We start from the raw sequence: 20,324 nt of genomic DNA, 5'->3' as shown, positions 1-20,324 counted from the left end.
CTTCTACTGTATGTCCAAGATACTGTATTCATGAGAGTGTTCTTGCTGTATATGTTCGGCTGATATTAATAATATATACGTACTGTGGAATGTTACAGAGTCTGTGTGTGTGTGTGTGTGTGTGTGTGTGTGTGTGTGTGTGTGTGTGTGTGTGTGTGTGTGTGTGTGTGTGTGTGTGTGTGTGTGTGTGTGTGTGTGCGTGCGCGCGTTCATGTCTTATTTATAGTTCATTGTATGATGGTGTTGCATGCCAAATGTAGAGAATATATCCATGGCAATCTCTCTCTCTCTCTCTCTCTCTCTCTCTCTCTCTCTCTCTCTCTCTCTCTCTCTCTCTCTCTCTCTCTCTCTCTCTCTCTCTCTCTCTCTCTCTCTCTCTCTCTCTCTCTCTCTCTCTCTCTCTCCCCTCCCCCCCCTCTCCCTCCCTCCCCCCTCTTTACAAGTGCATACACACAAACACAGGCAATGCATACACGTCTAAACCTGTCACACATGCACTAATAGATATTAATATAGTACTCAATTACGAACTTAGAGACACACGCGCGCACACTCACAGGTGCGCGCGCCCAGATGCTGGTATATCGACTCCGGGCCCGGCTCTCTGGAACACACACGGCTCACCTCCCCCTGCGGGCGAACAGCTGACAAACAACCTTTTACGTCACGCGCTATTGATCGGAAAGGGAAAGTGCAAGGATTATGCGCGGGGATAAAGGACAGACGCTGCCAATGCAGACCCCCGCTGTATATATTGCAGGTGGCTGATGTTTGACCCCTGACCCCCCCCCCCCACCCCACGGTTCGACGGTATTAACATGCGTCCTCCCATCCTGCAGGGTTTACTAATGGTATTCCTCCACAACGGCATAGCATGGTGGGAGGGGCACAAAGACGTGTGTGTGTTTGTGTGTGCGTGCGTGCGTGTGTGTGCGTGTGTGTGTGTGCATGACAGCTGTAATGTGTAACGTGCTGAAGATGGTCAACGTACAAGCTCTCAATGTGTCGTGCCACGGCACGTTGTACTTTGGCTACTGTCAGTATGCAGAGTATGCTACTGTCAGTATGCAGAGCTAACAACACGTCGCAGTGCGACGCGTTGTGAGCTTGGAGGTCGGCTATTTTCGATGCTTGATTTCTACACATTTCTTGATTTCAACATAAGATGCTGCATTCAGGAGAATTTGGACAAGGCAATTCTTTTGAATGCTGCCTTCAGGTATGGCATGGAAAGGGGGCATATGCATTTCTTTCACCATAGTGAAAACTGCATTCATGGTCAGGAGAGGGCACTTTTTCAAGCCCCTTTGATGTCTGTGTGTGCACGTGCCTGGAGAGAAGTAGAAAGAGAATGAGAGAGAAACAGAGAGAGAGAGAGAGAGAGAGAGAGAGAGAGAGAGAGAGAGAGAGAGAGAGACTGAAGCAAGTTGAAAAATAAACAAAACAGAACATGGAACAACAGGCACTGTGGGGACGTCATACACAGCACACACAGCCCCGCAATTACCCACAGCATGCCCCTGTGTGCGTGCACGTGTGTGTGCATACCCTGACAGTACACATACACACACACACAGCCAGTAGCTGCCGCGCGACCGAAGTGCAGATGGTTCCATTCCCTGCCATGCCACCGCCACCAAGGAGCACCTCGAGGGTCTAACATCTGAAACAGCTGAGAGTTGACCTTAATTTGACACACACGCGCGCGCGCGCACGCACACACACACACACACACACACACACACACGCACACACACAGCGTTGCTCATCTGCCAGAAGCACACACCCCCACCCCCTCCCCCCCTCGACTGTGATACCGCGCTACAAGCCTCCACTGGCGTATATTGTTGCTTATGTCGTCGACGGGCATCGACCTTGTATCTCCCGTGTTATTTCAACTATTGTATGTTTTTTTTTTTTTTCTTTTTTTCATAGATATACGCAGGAGAGTGTGTGGTCTGCTATTTCTCAAAACAATAATGATTTGGGGGTACTTACGGGACTTAAGGTTTCTTTCGACCGTACAGAGAAGATATCGTCGTTGTCGGGTGGAAACCTCGTATCTCCAAGTTTCAAATGTATAAATTTTTTTGCAAAGCAAAGCCCTGCTTCATCATATAAGGCTGTTGCACAAAAGTAGTGAAAACAGCAGATACACACAATACACGCAGATACACACAGATACACACAGATACACACAACGCGAGGCGTTGTGTGCTTGTAGATCGGCTGTTTTCACTAAAGTTTAAATCATTTTTAAAATGATACATGCAAAACGAACGGTTTTGGACATACAAGGTTTTCACCCGACAACGACAATATCGTCTCTGGTCGGGGGGAATATATGTCCCAAACTGTTACTTTTTCAGGATTCATATGCAAAAAGAGCAAAAGTAGAAAATCTACAAGCTTGCAGGATGTGCTACTTTTGACGCTTTCGCACGGTGTGCTTGTAGATCGGCTGTTTTCACTAAAGTTTAAATCATTTTTAAAATGATACATGCAAAACGAACGGTTTTGGACATACAAGGTTTTCACCCGACAACGACAATATCGTCTCTGGTCGGGGGGAAACCTCATATATGTCCCAAACTGTTACTTTTTCAGGATTCATATGCAAAAAGAGCAAAAGTAGAAAATCTACAAGCTTGCAGATGTGCTACTTTTGACGCTTTCGCACGGCGCTGCGGCACAAAAGGTCAGAATGTACGGAGATGAGAGGTTTAAGGTCCAGGAACTGCGATCCGCAGAACTGTCAGTGAACGTGAAAAGCAAGAGAAAGAGAGAGAAAGAGAGAGAGAAAGGAGGGAGAGAGCGGGCGTATTGCGCGCGCGCGCTGGCGTGTGTGTATGCCGACATTTCACAACACAGATTGGAGACACACTAAGTTCCTGTCAACAGCAGCCTCCTCCAGTATAGCCTCCAGAGAGAAGAGCTTGAGAAGCTCTGTGTGTGTGTGTGTGCGTGCGTGCGCGCGTGTGCGTGTGTGTGTGTGCGTGTGCGTGTGCAGGGGTGTCGCACCAAATTCTGGGCCCTGGGTACAAGGATTCACTGCGGGCCCCCCATGTGCCTTAACTATTCAAAAATAGCAGATATACAAGCTCACAGCGCGGCACCGAGTGCCGTGCTGCGAGCTCGTAGATCTGCTATTTTTGAAAGTTTTTAACCCTAACCCTAACCCTAACCCAAGTTGAATATTTCAAATCCTTCTAAGGTTTTTTGAAAAACCTAGGTTTCTATGTCAGTGGTGCTCAAACGTTTTCATGTCAAGGACCCCCAAAATGATATGTATTTGGCCACGGACCCCCATCTCAAAATGTTTAGTTCCAGCCCCCCGCCCCCCCCCCCCCCCCAGAAGCAAGATTTGAGTTACAAATGTTCGCTTAAAAAATACATATATTCAAAGATTTGCATGCATTTTCTCGACTTTTCAAAAATAGCAGATCTACAAGCTTGCAGCGCGGCACCAAGCTTGCAGCGCGGCACTCGGTGCCGCGCTGTGAGCTTGTAGATCTGCTATTTTTCAATAGCAAACAATTAAGGTCCCTCCACCTTGGGCCCTAGTAACTCAGTCCCACTTCCCACCCCCTTGTGACGCCCCAGTGTGTGTGTGTGTGTGTGTGTGTGTGTGGGGGGGGGGGGGGGGGGGGGGGGGGGGTGTGCGTGTGTGTGTGTGTGTGTGTGTGCACGTGTGCACGTTTGCGTGTGTGCGTGGTGGAGACGGGGGTTGGAGGGGGTGGTGATCTCTCCTGTGTAACCTCTGACATCCTTAAGTGCAGTCGAGCAAGTGCACAAGCTGCAGCGAGTTGGCGTGGTTGTACACTCACTCGCCACAGTGCGCACGCACGTGTCAGTGCGTGTGTGTGTGTGCGTGCGTGTGTGTGAGAGACAGAGGGAGATGGGAGAGGAAGAGAGAGAGCAAATTACTGCATCCTACAGAGAGACAGAACAGAATTGTGGAGATTCGCGCACGAGCGCACACACACACACACACACACACACACACACACACACACACACACACACACACACACACACACACACACACACACACACACACACACACACACACACACACACACACACACACACACACACACACACACAGAAGCATCCACTGCATGCTTTCAGCATACAGCCTGTTCCTGCTAATCACATTATGTACTTCATACTGCATGTCATTCTGATTATTAGTGCACTGACAGCTACCAGCCAGCGGTGGATTGGCCTCCGCTTCTGATATCCCCCCTCTGGTCATTATTAGTATTGTTATATTATTATTATTATTGGGACCGAAGGTCGCAGTTTACTCTGAGAAACGGCACATCATGTATGTCGTATACGCTTTTTTACGGTCTATGGGTTTGCCGCTCTGACATCATGCTGACCTCACGCTCTGACATCACTGTGATGCCAGGGGAACCAAATCCCTTTTATTCCCATATATGGAGATCCCTGTGATGCCAGGGGAACCAAATCCCCTGTATGCCCATATAAGCCCAAATCTGTGAATATCTATGGGTACCAGGGGTCTCCATATGGGTAACTGGTCCGATATACATCACTGGCCAGATGGCCATGACATGGCGCGACCTTGCCGCTTTTCACCCTTAGGTGTCTTACTGGTTTATATTATTATTAGGTCGGTAGAGATCCCTGCATCTTGGTCAGATATGTATGTTTGCTGATATCACAATGTAACAATTTAACTTGGAAAAAATGGGGGGGGGGGGGGGGGGGGGGGGGGTTGGGATTGCTGAATGCCGCGCTGCGAGCTTGTATTTTAGGTCTGCTATTTTTGAAAAATCGTGAAAAATGTGTAAGTCTTTGACCCGATTCTATAAATCATTTATAGAATCGGGTCAAAGACTTATACATTTTTCACACATGGGTCCCGACCCAGGGGCCTCAAACTGGGGTTTGCCTGGGGCCTCCTAGGCCCTAAGCACGGCCCTGTAAATGCCTTCTAAATCCTTCTAAGGTTTTAGACAAACGCATGTTTCTATGTCAGTGCTTCTCAATCTCTTTTACATCATAGACCCCTAGAATTATATGTATTTGGCCGCCGACCCCCACCTAGAAATATTATGTATCAGAAGAAAATATTTGAGATACAAAAGTTAGCTTTAAAAAATTCACGATTAAAATAAAAAAAATAGCAGATCTACAAGCTCGCAGCGCGGCACCGACTGCTTGCATATCTGCTATTTTTCAATAGCCAAAGGATAAAATAATGGTTTAAGTGGTTAAAACGTTCCAGTTCTTAATGGATTGACTTAAACCCTGACATTGCTATTTTGGGCAAACATTTTAGTATTTCGTCTCTGTTGGGTGGAAACCTCATTATGTCCAAAACCGTTTCCAAACGTGTCACCTTGCGGCACGTTTTGAGCTTGTAGATCTGCTATGTTTGTGTTCAAGCCGCTAATTTACCAAAAAACACAAAAAGTTAGAATAAGGAGATAAGAGTTTTTTTGCCGGACAGCGATGATTTACATGTTTTTCGCCCCCCACTTTGTTTATTTGCACGAATTGAACGCTGTATTATTTTGTGCCAAAAAGCATACAGGCTGTCCCTGCTAATCACATTATACTTTTATGTGTCGTTCGGCTTACGGACACAATGCAGGTGGATCGCCTCCATTGTACGGTGGCCACTGTTTGGGGCCAGCTGGACGCTTTTCAGCGGTAAGTCGGAAGGCGTGCATGTCAGTCAGCGGGCCAAAGGGATATATCTCCAAACAATAACACCGTGCACCATTGTGCTAAATCACTCTAGCCAATGGGAGGTGAGGACTGCGGGGGTTAAGATATTTGGGTGCAAGCCCACCCGGAAAGCAAATTGAATAGTTAGCGCTACACGTTCCAGAATCAAGGGGAGATAAATGTCAATTCCCATCGAAAGGAGGTGTTATTCACTGGTTTCCAAGATAGCAAAATATGGGTGAATCAAATGTTAAAATATGGTTCCGCAGAAATGTTGAAATTATAAAGAAAGTGCTAGGCCTTTTACTTGTTGAATCAACGTTGGCTTTTCAACCATAACATATTATTATTATTACTTATTATTGATTCAACCATCATCTAAATTTGATCATCGCTGATTTAATGTTGGCATTTCAATCATTAAATTCGACCACAATACAACGTTGAATCAATGACATCTTTTCAACATTTAAGGTTGATCCACCATCAATCTTCAACCTAGTTATATTTTCTTTAACACGTTGTATTGTTATAAAGGGATAACAGGTGTATTTGTATTTATTTAAATCGTTTTGTTCGAATGAGTGATAGGTAGCTCTATATCCCGATGGTGTCAGTAACAGACTATAAAACGGAGGATTTCATTGTCCACGTGATTATGTTACCTACATGCGTTTGCACTGTTGCATACTAATTCTCCAGCATAAAGGAAATCAACACAGAATAAGAATATAATATATATCCAGAAGCCAAGTGGCCCTAATCCCAAAACGTGACGTGCTATCATGTGTGAGCACTGATATAGGTACCTCCATGTGCTGCGGAGACAAAGACAGAAGCAATCCTGGGATTTGGCTGTCGTACCGGGGAATGAATGGCAGTGAATCACTCATTCTATACATGATTGCGCGTGTGGAAGCAATAAGCATGGATGTGTTCTTTGTTTGCATGTTCAATCCTTTGTCAAAGCTCAGCAAGCGCAAACAAAAAAACATAAAAAATCCGTGTATAGGTGCATTCTATGGAATCTCTGCATGTGTGTGTGAGTGAGCGTCACCAGCATAACTGGAGAACCGTCCGACCCGATCGATTTCAAACTCGCTGTGCGCGTCGCCAAGAACCAAGTGGAGCGATGTGCTGAGTGGCAATACCCTGATGTCATGACATCAGTCTGGCCTGGACTCCTTAGTTGGGAATTGCACTCCATATATGGGCATAAAGGGGAGCCAGGGGACACAGAAAGACAGACAAACAGGTACGAGTACCTGAAAACGAGTCAAACTATATGCGATTGCGAATGGCATGAGATCTTTAACGGATGAAAATTGAACAGCCAAACATGGGTTGTCATTTATGTTGTATTAAATCTTAATTCTCTCAGTTTTAACGGTAATAATCTGGGTAAAGTCAGGTCCATAATGCGCTGGCATGGCATAGCATCCATCCAGAATATTGAACGATGCCATGCTTTGGAAGAGGTTGCAACAAGATAGAAATCCAATCAAAACTCACTTTCCCAGAATCCCCACCCCAACTTTAGGGTCTCCATTCCAGAGAGTGTTTGTTTTCGTTTTTCTTCTTCTTCTTTTTTTTTTTTCATAGAACGGTAACTCATTTAATATTTGAACGATACATCATTTTAATTTGATGGCCCCATCAAGCATTAGCTGCCTCGTAATATGGAGTCGATTCTGCTGTGTTGCTATGCACTCTGGAATGCTAGCGCGTGCGCACACGCACATGCGCACACACGCGCACGCACGCGCACACACACACGCACGCAGGCAGACGAAATGTTAATCATTCCTAGGCTTTTAAGCGGACCTTTCTCCGTGCTCAAAGCGGCTGGAATGTATGGAGCTGACAAATGGGCCAGTCAGAAAGTGAAACTCCCTCAACCTCCAAGGTTAATAAGTTATTATTACATGATCACGGGAGTAGCAGACCACGCGATTCAACTTATTCCCTCATTATGCGTGGGCTAACAGCTATCCATTATTTCCTTGATTTCCATTGTTTCCTTTTCGATTCACCGAATGACTGAGAAGCGCGTTTTTACTACATAAAAAGAATTATATATCGGCAATTTGATTAGCTTCTGCAAGCTCACAATATGTCGTATCACGATGCGTTGCTTTGTAGACTATTTCCACAATTTCTTCTTTATAGCTAATCATATACAGTAGGCTAATGGCATGCCCAAAATAGATATTAAGACCGTGAAAATACTTATTTGGGATGTTCCTTTTAGGCAGGGTGTTCAACTGTACTTGTACTGTACTACATTCTTTTAGTGTATTGACTATACTTGTTATGTTCTCCAACTTTGTCTAATAAAATACTCAATCAAAAAATTAAAATGAAATGCTATATATATCGTCGTTGTCGGGTGGCAACCTCGTATCTCCAAGTTTCAAATGTGTACGTTCTTTCGCAAAGTAAAGCCCTGCTTCATCATACAAGGCTGTGACACAAAAGTAGTGAAAACAGCAGATCTACAAGCACACAACGCCTCGCGGTGCGATGCGTTGTGTGCTTGTAGATCGGCTGTTTTCACTAGTTTAAATCATTTTTTAAATGATAAATGCAAATCGAACGGTTTTGGACATAAAAGGTTTTCATCGGACAACGACGATATATATATATATATATATATATATATATATATATATATATATATATTATAAACGATTAAATCGATTCGTTTGATTAACTCATATGTGTGGAGTGTGGACTGCATAAGCCAAACCAAAGTGAAAGCAAAGTTTCCTTCTCCTTCTCTTTTTTTCCTTTTCATTCCACTGATTGGGGAACTGGAGTTAATGCAGTCATTTGGCAAAACCCTCTTTTTGGACCCGCTTCAATCTTCATCATATCTATGGGGAAATTTACGGAGTATTGTAAAGCCTTCGCCGCTGGCCATTATGTTCCCAGGGAGAATGGGAGAACGGTGGGGGAAGGACAGGCTATACGCATCACTGACAAAAAAAAAAACCCTCCTCCAAATCAAATGAAGACACGTGATGCGTTCCGGCCGCCCCCCCCCCGGCTGACGTCCAGGGTAAGGAGACACACCAGTGTTTTACAGAAGTGCTTTTCAAACTTTTTAACGTCAAGGACCCCCAAATTGACAACATATTAGCCCGCGGAGCCCCATTTTAAAAGATACGCCAGGGACCCCCAAAGAGAGGATTTCTTTATCGAACTACAGCAGTAATTCTAAAAAAAACTCTGATAATACTCTGTTAAGTAAAAGTACTATTACAACTAGAAATACTCTTTTACAAATCTGACTTGAGGGTGCAGATGGCTTAGTTATGGTGATGGCACATGCCACATATAGGCTCTAATGTCCTGAAAGCAAGTCAAGGGTTCAATTCCGGAGCCCGACGGGCTTTGCTGTGTGTCCGTCTCTCTCTCCCTGTTTCCTGTCACTGGCATCAAGGTGACATCAAAATATGTATCCATTGTTTTTATATATTGCTGATTTACAAGCTCACACTTAAGTTGTCACATCGGAAAGTGCTATGACCTTCGAGATATACAGTAAAGGGCTTAATTGTATGTTTTGCAATTATAGGCCTACTTTAAGACTGGAAAGTAACCAGTGGCTAAAGCTATCAATAATTGTACTAGACAGGGACGTGCTGGGTCCCTGATTCAGAACGGGAAAAAGAGTTGGAGAGGCCCTCATTGCGCGCTATAGAGAGAGATCTCTCTCTATAGCGCTGCTACTCAAAGATTTGCCATTTCAGATCATGACAAGTGACAAGCCAGTGGGCCAATTACTGTACATGAGTTATATTCCGTCGTTGTCGGGTGGAAACCTTGTATGTCCAAAACCGTTTGTTTTGTATTTATCATTTTGAAAATGATTTAAACTAGTGAAAACAGCCGATCTACAAGCACACAACGCCTCGCACCGTGAGGCGTTGTGTGCTTGTAGATCTGCTGTTTTCACTACTTTTGTGCAACAGCCTTGTATGATGAAGCAGGGCTTTGCTTTGCGAAAAAATGTATACATTTGAAACTTGGAGATACGAGGTTTCTGCCCGACAGTGACGATTTACTTTGTTGGCCGTTGTCCTAATGGCCGGCCTGGACCGGCCGGTAATGAACCGGCCGTTTCGGGAGTTGTCCCGCTTTTCCCAATGGCCAGCACGTCCCTGGTAGTAGAGTACAAAGTACAATAATATGTGCCTCCGAGATGAGGTGTAGTAGAAATAATTGAAACATGGAAATAGTACTTGAGTAACTTTACTTAGTAACACTCCACCAATGACAGAGAGATCGGGAGGTGGAGACTGGAGAGGGAGGGGGGGAGGACTACTTATGTGACATCTGTGAAAAGAGAGAGAGAGAGAAAAAAAGATCATATGGCGTGCGGGAGCGTGTGTGTCACGCTGAGCTCCAATCAAATCCGAGCGCTGTTCCCTTCTCGCCGCTCTGCGGTATACACAGTAATCGCAAGCCAATTTCCTCGCCGAGCGCTCCGATTGTGATGGAAATGAGTGTCAGCGCTCCAATTAACCATGATACACCTGGCAATCAAAGAAGGTGATTGCGGCGCCCGGGAATGGCGTTATGGCAATTCGAGGTCACAGCGGTGGATAATATCGTGTTTTTAAATGGGCCCCGTTGCTTGTTTTTTTGTGGGGGAAAATTAAAGAGCAAATGGGAACGGTGTCGGGATACAATAAGCAGCATCACCCTTCCAGATGTCTGTACGCGGTGAAACAAAGAGATGTGGTGGAACGTAAGTAAAGACCCTTTTCCACTGACATGGCCTAACACCACACCACTCCGCAGTGTGGAGTGTGAGGTGTTGGGCCATGTCAGTGGAAAACTTGTGCCAGGTTTTCCACTACAAGGACCTGGGTAGAGTGGTGTGAAAGTGGTACTAAACATGGTACTAAAAAGTATTCAATCCAGAGTAGGTCTGGACAAACACTTCATAATGACTGATCACTCATTGACTTTTCATTTAGACCACCAGGATATAGTTAGAATACATGATAATAGATTCTATCGTGTTATAATCTATTACAGCGTATTATAGAAATACATTATAATAATGTATAGTGTATCATAATCACAGTTATAATCCATTATAGTGTATAATAATTAGGATAGTTGTAATCCAAATTTATATTGTATTATAATTACAGTTAAAAGGGTCAGTTTGTTTCTTACCGATAGGGGTACTTTTGTGTAATGGAAAATTGAGATATTTGTATATGGTGCGGTGTGGTGTAGTGCCGTGTAGTGTGGTGCTAAAGCTGCAGTGCAAAGGGGGCTTAAGTACATGTAATCATGTGACAGACTGTCTGTGTGTCTGTCTGTCTGTAAACAGAGGCACACTGTCATTTTCATTCCCCTCAGAGACAAACCGAGGACACGCGTTGTCCTCCAGGTCAAACTTAAAGTAGAATAGACAGCGTCTCTCAATAACAGGCGCGGTGAAGCTTGGCCTCCCGTGAACCTGTGAGAGACAGGAGGATCTATATCGTGGCGAGCCAAGAAAGAGAACGCTGGCAACCTCTTGCTCGGTGTTTCAACGCGAAATTAGCATTCTCCTCATCGCCGCGACGGGCGCCGTTAACCCATTTAGGCGTAGAATTGTTGATTGCTTTAACTATTGAAAAATAGCAGATATACAAGCTCGCTGCGAGCGTGTAGATCTGCTATTTTTGAAAAGTAGTGAAAATGTGTGCAAATCTTGGAATATATGTGTTTTTTTTAAGCGAACATTTGTAACTCAAATTTTGCTTCTGGGGGGGTCCCTGGAACTACATATTTTGAGATGGGGGTCCTTGGGCCAAATACCTGTAATTTTGGGGTCCTTGACATTAAAAAGTTTGACAACCACTGATTTAGAGGAAGGATTTAGAAGTCGGGTCAAAGATAGGGTAACAGATATTCAAAGACACATTTTCAAGATTTTTCAAAAATAGCAGATCTACAAGCTCGCAGCGCGGCACTCGGTGCCGCGCTGTGAGCTTGTATATCTGCTGTTTTTCAATAGTTAAAGCATCAAATAACGGTTAAAGTGGTTAAAATCTAACGCGATGCGTTCCAGGTTTTCAAGGTTTAAATGAACCCGGGCAGCGCCAATCCCACAGTCCTCCCTCCATTCAGCGGTGCTTGGCAGCGCTCGCCGGAGGTACACAATCAGTCAGCTCCCGAGTTATTGTGTAATCACGCGGAAAGTCGGGCCAGCGGACTTGATTTGGAAGGAGAAGTGGGGCTCTGTCGCCAGTCTAGCGCCATTCAGAAGCAAATTAAGGGGCAACACTTACTCGCCCATCAACGGAGGAGGAGGGAAACAACAATGTTTGCGAGCGCTGCTTAGGCGCTTTATGTCCCCGGCGTGCCCCTTTCTATTTGTTCACAGCCAGCTTAAAGGCATCTGGATGTAATGTAAACAATGCTGGAAGAAGTACTGAAGATGTTCTTCTCTTTACTCAAGGAAAAGTAGCAATGCCACAATATAGCAATAAGTCAACGGATTGTATTCCAAAAGTACTGTGCAGAAGGCCCCATTTCATGCTTTTTTCCTCTTCTTTTTTAATTTTAATTGGCAAAATGAAATCTCTCGGAAGTAGACGATTTACAAGCTCACAACGTATCTCCACTGTTGTAACGTGTTATGAGCTTGTACTGTACTGTAGATCGTCTGTTTTTGAAGTATGAAAAGGGCTTAAATGGTTAACATATGCTTTGTAACCCATTCAGGCCGGGTACACATTTTAGTGTATGGGAGGGGCTTACAGTACATGTACAGTATGTAGCAACATATTTGTTTTTGTAGGCTAATTTCTGATTTAGGCCTAACTATAGGTTAGGCCTAATCAAGTCTACAAAATGAAACATACTTATTGCCATTACAAGACCGCGAATTTCCACAACATGGACACGGTCGTGGCTTCCGGGGCTCTTCAAAATAAAGCGCAAGTGAATGGCGGCACTCTGTAGCCAACACTAATGGCTTTAAGTGTTAACAGCCAATGAGGGACCAGCATTCCTGGTGATGCCAATGGTAAGCGCGCCTCATGGCGCACAAGTAGACCATACATGGCCTACTTGTGCACAAGACGCAAGTTGGCACCTCGACAGCAGTGCAGTTCTAGTTATAAAAATGTTATTCCCCCAATAGGAACTCTGATTATTGTCGTTGTTGGGTAGAAACCTTGTATCTTCAAGTTTCAAATTTGTACGTTCTTTTGCAAAGTAAAGCCCTGCTTCATCATACAAGGCTGTCTCACAAAATTAGTGAAAACAGCAGATCCACAAGCACACAACGCCTCGCAGTGCGAGGCGTTGTGTGCTGGTAGATTGGCTGTTTTCACTAGTTTAAATCATTTTTAAAATGATAAATGCAAAACGAACGGTTTTGGACATACAAGGTTTTCACCCGACAACGACGATATATAATTTTAAATTCTAACAGGAATTCAGTGCTATATGAATGGATCAGGGCAAAAACTAAAGGTTTCCTGAAGGAATGCCCCTCTCCTCTCACGCAAACACACATTGTTATGTGCCTCTGCTATACGGCTGGCTTTGACCTTCCCGTGTGCCTGTGTGCGCGGCGCGCACGCCGCCTGCATTAATGAAACCTCTCTGCCAATATGAGCTAAGAAGACAGAAACTTCACCCCATTATAGGACTCATAAATCAAGTGACGGACTCCGCCTGCCATCGGGACAAGTGCTGGAGGAAGATAATGTGACTCCTGCGCCTCTATGCAGTGGTGAAAACTCACATATTTCACTTAAAGATATATTCAGTGATTGTATTTCATTCAAATAAAAATATAATTGTTATGTTTTCCATTCATTCTCCTCACTAGAATGTGTGCTGACCATATAAGGACTTCCACCATGGCCCGTGTTACGAGCATAGCTAGATTCGGTTTTCAGAGGTGGCCAGCCAGTCCTCGACCAATCAGGGTAGAGTATGGCCGTAGTTATGTTATGATGTTTAGTTATGATGGTCAAAATAAAAGTTTTGAGAACCACAGTCGCTCTGGTCTGAATTAAGAATGTCTGCTAAATGCCAAGATTGTAAACTACTGAACTGAATAAAATGCCACAGTCTCGTAGTAAATCAGTATCATACATAATTATCCTGAAGCTGGAGACGTAGGCCTACCGATATTCAGTGATTGGGTCTAATGATCAAAACGAGGACATTTCCACGCTGTAAGGCCAGGAAGGGACAAGATGACCCCCGGCCACACTGAATACACCTTTAAGTAAAAGTATGAATACTGTATTATAGAAATACTCTGTTACAAGTAAAAGTCCTGAATTCAAAATGTACTTGTAGTTTTGCGTATTTTTTGAAAAGTTTGTTTGGTATATCCATCTTTTAGTCCAACTCGCAGCGACTGGCAAGACTACACTCCTCTAGCATTTAAAAAGGGATTGGGGAAAGAAACGGGGAACCAAAACAAAGCGACACCGCTTCTGCCATATCCAGTCTAGGATGCCATCCGGTCTAGACCGGATCAAAAGATCTGTTTAGTAAACGAGCAACAGGCTTTCCCCCGAGAAAGCCTGGTGATGCGAGGTTACCCGGCGGACACCAATGACAAAACTGTGCGTGCATTCTGTGAACATACCTCAGCACGCAGGAGTAGTGCCCCACGTCTTCCAGCTCGGCCGGCCGAAACCAGATTGCGTCCTCTTCCTTGCTGGTCCGCGTGCCGTCGAAGCTGATGGGCTCCTCGAAGTCCCCGTGGCCCTGGCCCGTGCTCTTGTACCACATGAGGCTGAGGCCCGCGCTCTGCGCGTGCGTGTAGTTGGCCCGGATGTATCCGTAGAATAAGGCGCACTTAATCCGCACGGGTTCGCCCAGCAGGACTTTGTACTTCAGGTAGTCCACCGACCAGTCCGTACAGCCGTCCACTGCAAGACAAGAAGCAAAGGCAGGAGAGAGAAATTAGAAATTATTACAGGGGTTTTCAGGCCACTTCGTGCCAAGTTTCGAGCTAGCTAGATCTGCTATCAGAGGCGTCAATTGGGTATGGCAGGGGTATGCAGCTGCCATACCCTGGGTCCAGGGGGAAAATAAAAGTTACTTTTAAAATATAAATCCATGAATGTCTCTTTGTTTATCTGTTCTGGTTATTATGTTGTTAAATTACAGTACACTAAAATAACTACAAATGCAAAATTTAACAAAATGGTCACTTTAAAGGTGATACACCATGAAAATTCACTTTTCCTATTTTAAAACCTTTCTTTGGGGTCCCACTAGCACCTTCTATCCTCACAAAGTCCCATTTCAGACCATTGTGTCTTTCTCTGGTTTTGGGAAGGTGGAGGTTAAAAGCATCCCACAGGTTGGGGGGGGGGGGGGGGGGGGGGGGGGGCAGTTCAGGCCCAAGGTGATACTGCAGCTGAAAAATGCTCAGAGCCATTCAAAAATGAGAGGCTCTCTATTCAGGAGTGGTAATTTAGCCTCAAACCTTTTGAAAAACGTTTTTGGGACATACACAATATCACATAAACTTTTTAAATGCATGGTGTATCACCTTTAACAAGTGTATATTCTCCACACTTTTATTTTCCCCATCAAAATGTTATATTCCCAGGTTCCGCAGGTCAGCTGCACAGGTGCAATTCATTAGTGTTAATTGTGGCACGTTTACTAACATGCCAAGTTTAGCTGCTCTTGAACAACCATTCCAGGCTGCCATATCCAGCCCAAGAAACCGTAGAAACAGGGGGGAAATATATTGTACTTCTTAAACTAAATGTATCATGCCTGTTGCTAAGGTATGGCAACATGGCTGGTGCACGCGTGCAAGACACCTATCATGTTGCCATACCTTAGCTTTTTTTTTTTACTGACGACACTGTCTGCTATTTTCGATGCTCTTCTGCGACGCTGGGGTATGAAAAAAAAGGGAAAATATGGAGATGAGAAGTTTCTGCCTGACATCCACAATTATGTCACAGCATCTCTTCTGCAACTTGTCAGTGATCAAACTCCCTCCACCTCCCCAGTCTCCCCCTCGTGGAATATAGTTCTTCACTCAGTATGTTAATTGTATGGATTTCTGCGGATTGCATGACATGTACATGTATTCTAAGTTATATGCCGTTGAAGGGCTCAATGTTACGTGCGTGTAGTAACTCTGTATATCTCATGCTCAGCTTCAGGGGGGGAGTTGCATTGATACCAAGCCAAAACACATTTGTGTATTCCTAACGTGTAGAAAACAATATTTGATATTGACCAGGTTAAAGAGAATATTAGGCTGGAGCGATGCCAAGCGAGCTACTAAAAAAGAAAGAGACTATAAGGCGTTCTTATTTTAAATAATAACTCCCACAGAAATTGATGCATTATAATGTACAGTTTCCTTGCTTGATATTCTGAAAGATTAATGCCTCTATTTTCATGTTGCGTCAACTTTCCCCACCGGCCTTCCTGCTGGAACGTTATATATGCACATTCTTGTATTCAGTGGTAGAAAGTAACTAAGTAAACTTTCACTGCAGCATAAATTCACATAAAACCCAAAATGAAGGATTTAAGCAAGCAAAATCTAGGTTTCATTACGAGTAATTACGAGTAAGACGTCTCAGGGCGACAAGCGACCTTGCCCTAAAGGGCGGGGTCGCGCCATGTCTTGGCCGTCTGGCCAGTGATGTATATTTGACCAGTTACCCATATATGGAGACTCCTGGTACCCATATACGGAGATCCATGTACAGTATGGAGATATGCTGTGAGACCCCAAACATGCTTAGTTATTCGTTATGTGAAAATCCTATGACGTCTATGACATCTGACATCATACAATCCCTTTTATGCCCATACATGGAGATCCCTGTCTGAACCAGGCACACAGATATGGGCTGTCTTCCTCCATACGTATATGGGCATTTCCATATGAAGTCCTGTTAGATATAAGGGCTTAATATTGATGACATCAAGGATCTCCATATGGGCATAAAAGGGATACTGTTAAGAGTGGTTCCCATGACATCACAACATACAATTGCTTTTATGCTCATACATGGATATCCCTGTCTGAACCAGCCACACCACTTGTGATGTCACCTGTTTATGCCCATTCATGGAGATCCCTCCTCTGCATATCTGACATCACTGTGATGTCACCTGTGATGTCACAGTGATGTGTCAGGGGAACCACAGTGTCAGGCGTTATCCCTGCTCTGAGTATCTGCATGACATCACTGTGATGTCACAGTGATGTCACAGTGATGTGTCAGGGGAACCACAGTGTCAGGCGTTACCTGTACGGACGGATAGGGACAAGATGTGCCGGTTCTGACCGTAAACCGCGACCTACGGTCGCAATCAAGGATTTTCATCCGCAAAATCAAGGGTTTTAGCACACAAAATCAAATATTTTAGCCCGTGTTTTTTCCGGAGGGACTGACTGGGGAGTGGGTATTGCTCCTACTAGAAAAGAAAAAAATCTGTAGTACTTCCTCCACCGCTGCTTGTATTCATGGTTGATTCATAAAGTATGTCCCCCCCCCCCTCCCTCCCGTCTCATGCAGTGCACAGCTTCCAGTCGATAGCGACATCCATTTCCTGCTGCTACCAGGAGCCAAGCATCAATACGGGGTCGCCGAGGTCGCCCGCTCGCCTCCGACGCGGGCGCCGCCACTGCCGCGTGCAAACCTCGTATGTCCCTGTGGTTCGATAGGTCCAACGTGGTTATTATTTAGTCACGAACGCTCCCGTTAATACGTTTCATTGGTTCGATATGTTTATGAAGTCCGCACACTTGACACACTTAAGTCGCAGTTGACCTCTTCCTTACCACGCCTTATGTCTTACCTCAGGTACTTACACCGCACCGGATAGATATACGGCACCAGGCACGTGCACACATAGATAGACGTCAAAGGGGGCTTGAGCCTCTGTCCTTTTATCCGTCTAAAGTGCCCTCTCCAGACCATGAATGCAGTTTTTACTATGGTGCAAGAAGTGCAAATGCCCTCTTTCCATGCCATACCTGAAGGCAGCAAAGAGAATTGCCTTGTTCAAACTCTCCTGAACTTGAAAGCAGCGTCTTATGTTGAAAGAATTGCCCTCTCTGTGTAGAAATCCATGCCATACGCCACATCTCCAGCACTGACTTGAGAAATGCTTAGTTCAGTGTGGTATCAAGCATTGAAAATAGCCGACCTCCAAGCTCACAACTCGTTGCGTTGCGACGCGTTGTGAGCTTGGAGGTCTTGCTATTTTCGATATTTTCACCAAAAGGCCCTTTTAGGAATTTCAGCTCCTTCTCTGCACATCCCTGTACGCTACTATTTGTAAATATGTTGTTTTTGGTTTTATCGATCTCTCTCTCTCTCTCTCTCACTCTCTCTCTCTCTCTCTCTCTCTCTCTCTCTCTCTCTCTGTTGTGAGCAGGGGCGTCAATTGGGTATGGCACGGGTATGCAGTAGGGGTGTAACAATACCTTTTAATAGCGATTCGATACGCATCACGATACATGGTTGACGATACGATACATGGACGATATTGGTTCATTCATGGCGATACGATACGATTCGATTCATTGATTTAAAATCAATATAGTAACTACTTAGCAAAGAAATTAAATCTGTGTGAAAGGTGTGGATAGTGCAGGTTTTTAAGAGAAACATGTATTATTATGGATATAAATCAGTAAACACAGTGATTATCTGCCAAATACATGGACATTGTATATTGACAAACCTGCACCTTGACATGAACCCAGAGATTACACACATTTATTGATAGACCAGTATAGCTATATGGAAAGGAAAACACCTCTTTAGTTTTTTTTTCTTAAAAATGCTAAATGCAATGCCCAAGTAGGTAGTATCGATACAATCGATTCTTTGCACTGCCGATTCGATACGATACAAAATAAAACGATATGATACAGTGACTATATAATTACACCCCTAGTATGCAGCTGCCATACCGTGGGTCCAGGGAGCAAAATAAAAGTTACTTTTTAAATATAAATCCATGAATGTCTCTTTGTCTATCTGTGCTGGTTATTATGTTGTTAAATTACAGCAACATAACTACAAATGCAAAATCTAACAACATGGCCACTTTAAGGTATTATAATTATATTCTCCACACTTGCATTCTCTCCATCTTGACAAAATGGTATATTCCCAGGTTCTGCAGGTCAGCTGAGCTGCACAGGTGCAATGCATTACTGTTAATTGTGGCACGTTAACTAACATGCCAAGTTTAGCTGCGCTCGAACAACCGTTCCAGGCTGCCATAATACAGCCCAAGAAACCGTAGAAACCAGATTTTTTGAGGACCCCCGTCTTTGCCATACCATAGCTTTTGCTGAACTGACGACGCTGGTTGTGAGAGTGTCGATCAGCTATTTTCTGCTGCTTTTTGTGTCACACAACCACGACAAAGTAGGGCATTAATTTCCCGGAAAAGAAAAACTAAAAACCACCCAAAGTTGAAATACGGAGATACAAGTTTTTTTCCCGCCCGACAACGACAAATATTCCGTCAAATAATATAAATGCAAAAGCCCCTTTCTCTCTTCTCATATCACACCGGTTTATCGGTTCGAGAGGCAACGGTGGTCACCTCCGACATCTAATAAAGCCCACCCTCTGTCAGTCAAAGGAGACACTGAATACAAATATAAATAATATACATTATTCATGTGATGGTGTAAGCAAACATTTGGGGTTGGTTTTCATTGTCGTCGGGCAGAAACCTCACATATCCATATGGATTTTGCACTTGTATGCCTGCTAAAGTAAACCAGTTTTTTGTTAACCTTTTTCGTTCATTGATTTTTTTTTTTTTTTTTTTTTTTTTACCTTTTCTGTAACCCAAAAAGTATGTTTTCTGTCCCTTTTCTGATTGGACAATACAATGTGACATCAGGATATGTAATAGAAACAGCAAGACGGAATTCATCAAGAACAGAACCTACTCATAGAAACCCTCTTCGTGTGAGACAGAATTCATTTCCCAGCGGATTCCTCGCGGCTCGCTTGCGATTTCCCAAGAATTGCATTGTGAATGAATGCCCCTAGTTGGTCATAGTCAGAGTGTCGCCCAAGAGTAGTGAAAATAGCCGGTCTACAAGCTCACAACGCAAATGCAAAAAAAAACACATTGACTGATTTACTAGGGCCCACGGTGGAGGGGCCTTAATTATTTTATACTTTAGCTATTGAAAAATAGCAGATATACAAGCTCACAGCGTGGCACCCAGTGCCGCGCTGCGAGCTTGTAGATCTGCTATTTTTGAAAACTTGTGAAAATGTGTGCAAATCTTTGAATATATGTATTTTTTAAGTGAACATTTGTAACTCAAATTTTGCTTCTGGGGGGGTCCCTGGAACTAAATATTTTGAGATGGGGGGGTCTGTGGCCAAATACATATCATTTTGGGGGTCCTTCACATGAAAACGTTTGAGCACCAATGACATAGAAACATCATAGAAAGATAGGTTTTTCAAAAAACCTTAGAAGGATTCAAAGACTCACAGCGTGGCACTCGGTGCCACGGTGTGAGCTTGTATATCTGCTATTTTTCAATAGTTAAAGCACAAAATAATGCGTTCTCAGTCTAAATGGGTATGAAGAACATTCAT

The 20,324-nt window shown here is 44.1% G+C and overlaps 2 protein-coding genes across 2 annotated transcripts in view; both read right to left on the bottom strand.

Annotated features, from left to right (window-relative positions):
* LOC308279970 (interleukin-1 receptor accessory protein-like 1) overlaps positions 1 to 20,324 on the bottom strand; it is a gene marked incomplete at both ends in the record, with an annotated part of 729,472 nt that overhangs the window by 471,780 nt on the left and 237,368 nt on the right. The gene's annotated exons all lie outside the window — the stretch shown is intronic.
* LOC308309340 (beta-1,4-galactosyltransferase 1-like) overlaps positions 3,924 to 20,324 on the bottom strand; it is a gene marked incomplete at both ends in the record, with an annotated part of 79,296 nt that continues 62,895 nt past the window's right edge. Inside the window, 2 exons of the mRNA XM_080754890.1 lie at positions 3,924 to 3,933; positions 14,333 to 14,618. Of these exons, the coding sequence (XP_080611016.1) occupies positions 3,924 to 3,933; positions 14,333 to 14,618 (296 nt within the window). The remainder of the gene's footprint in view (positions 3,934 to 14,332; positions 14,619 to 20,324) is intronic.

Source organism: Nannobrachium achirus (assembly GCF_963921795.1).
Source record: "Nannobrachium achirus genome assembly, chromosome: 24".
Taxonomy (NCBI): domain Eukaryota; kingdom Metazoa; phylum Chordata; class Actinopteri; order Myctophiformes; family Myctophidae; genus Nannobrachium; species Nannobrachium achirus.
This window is presented reverse-complemented; position numbering and strand designations above follow the sequence as displayed.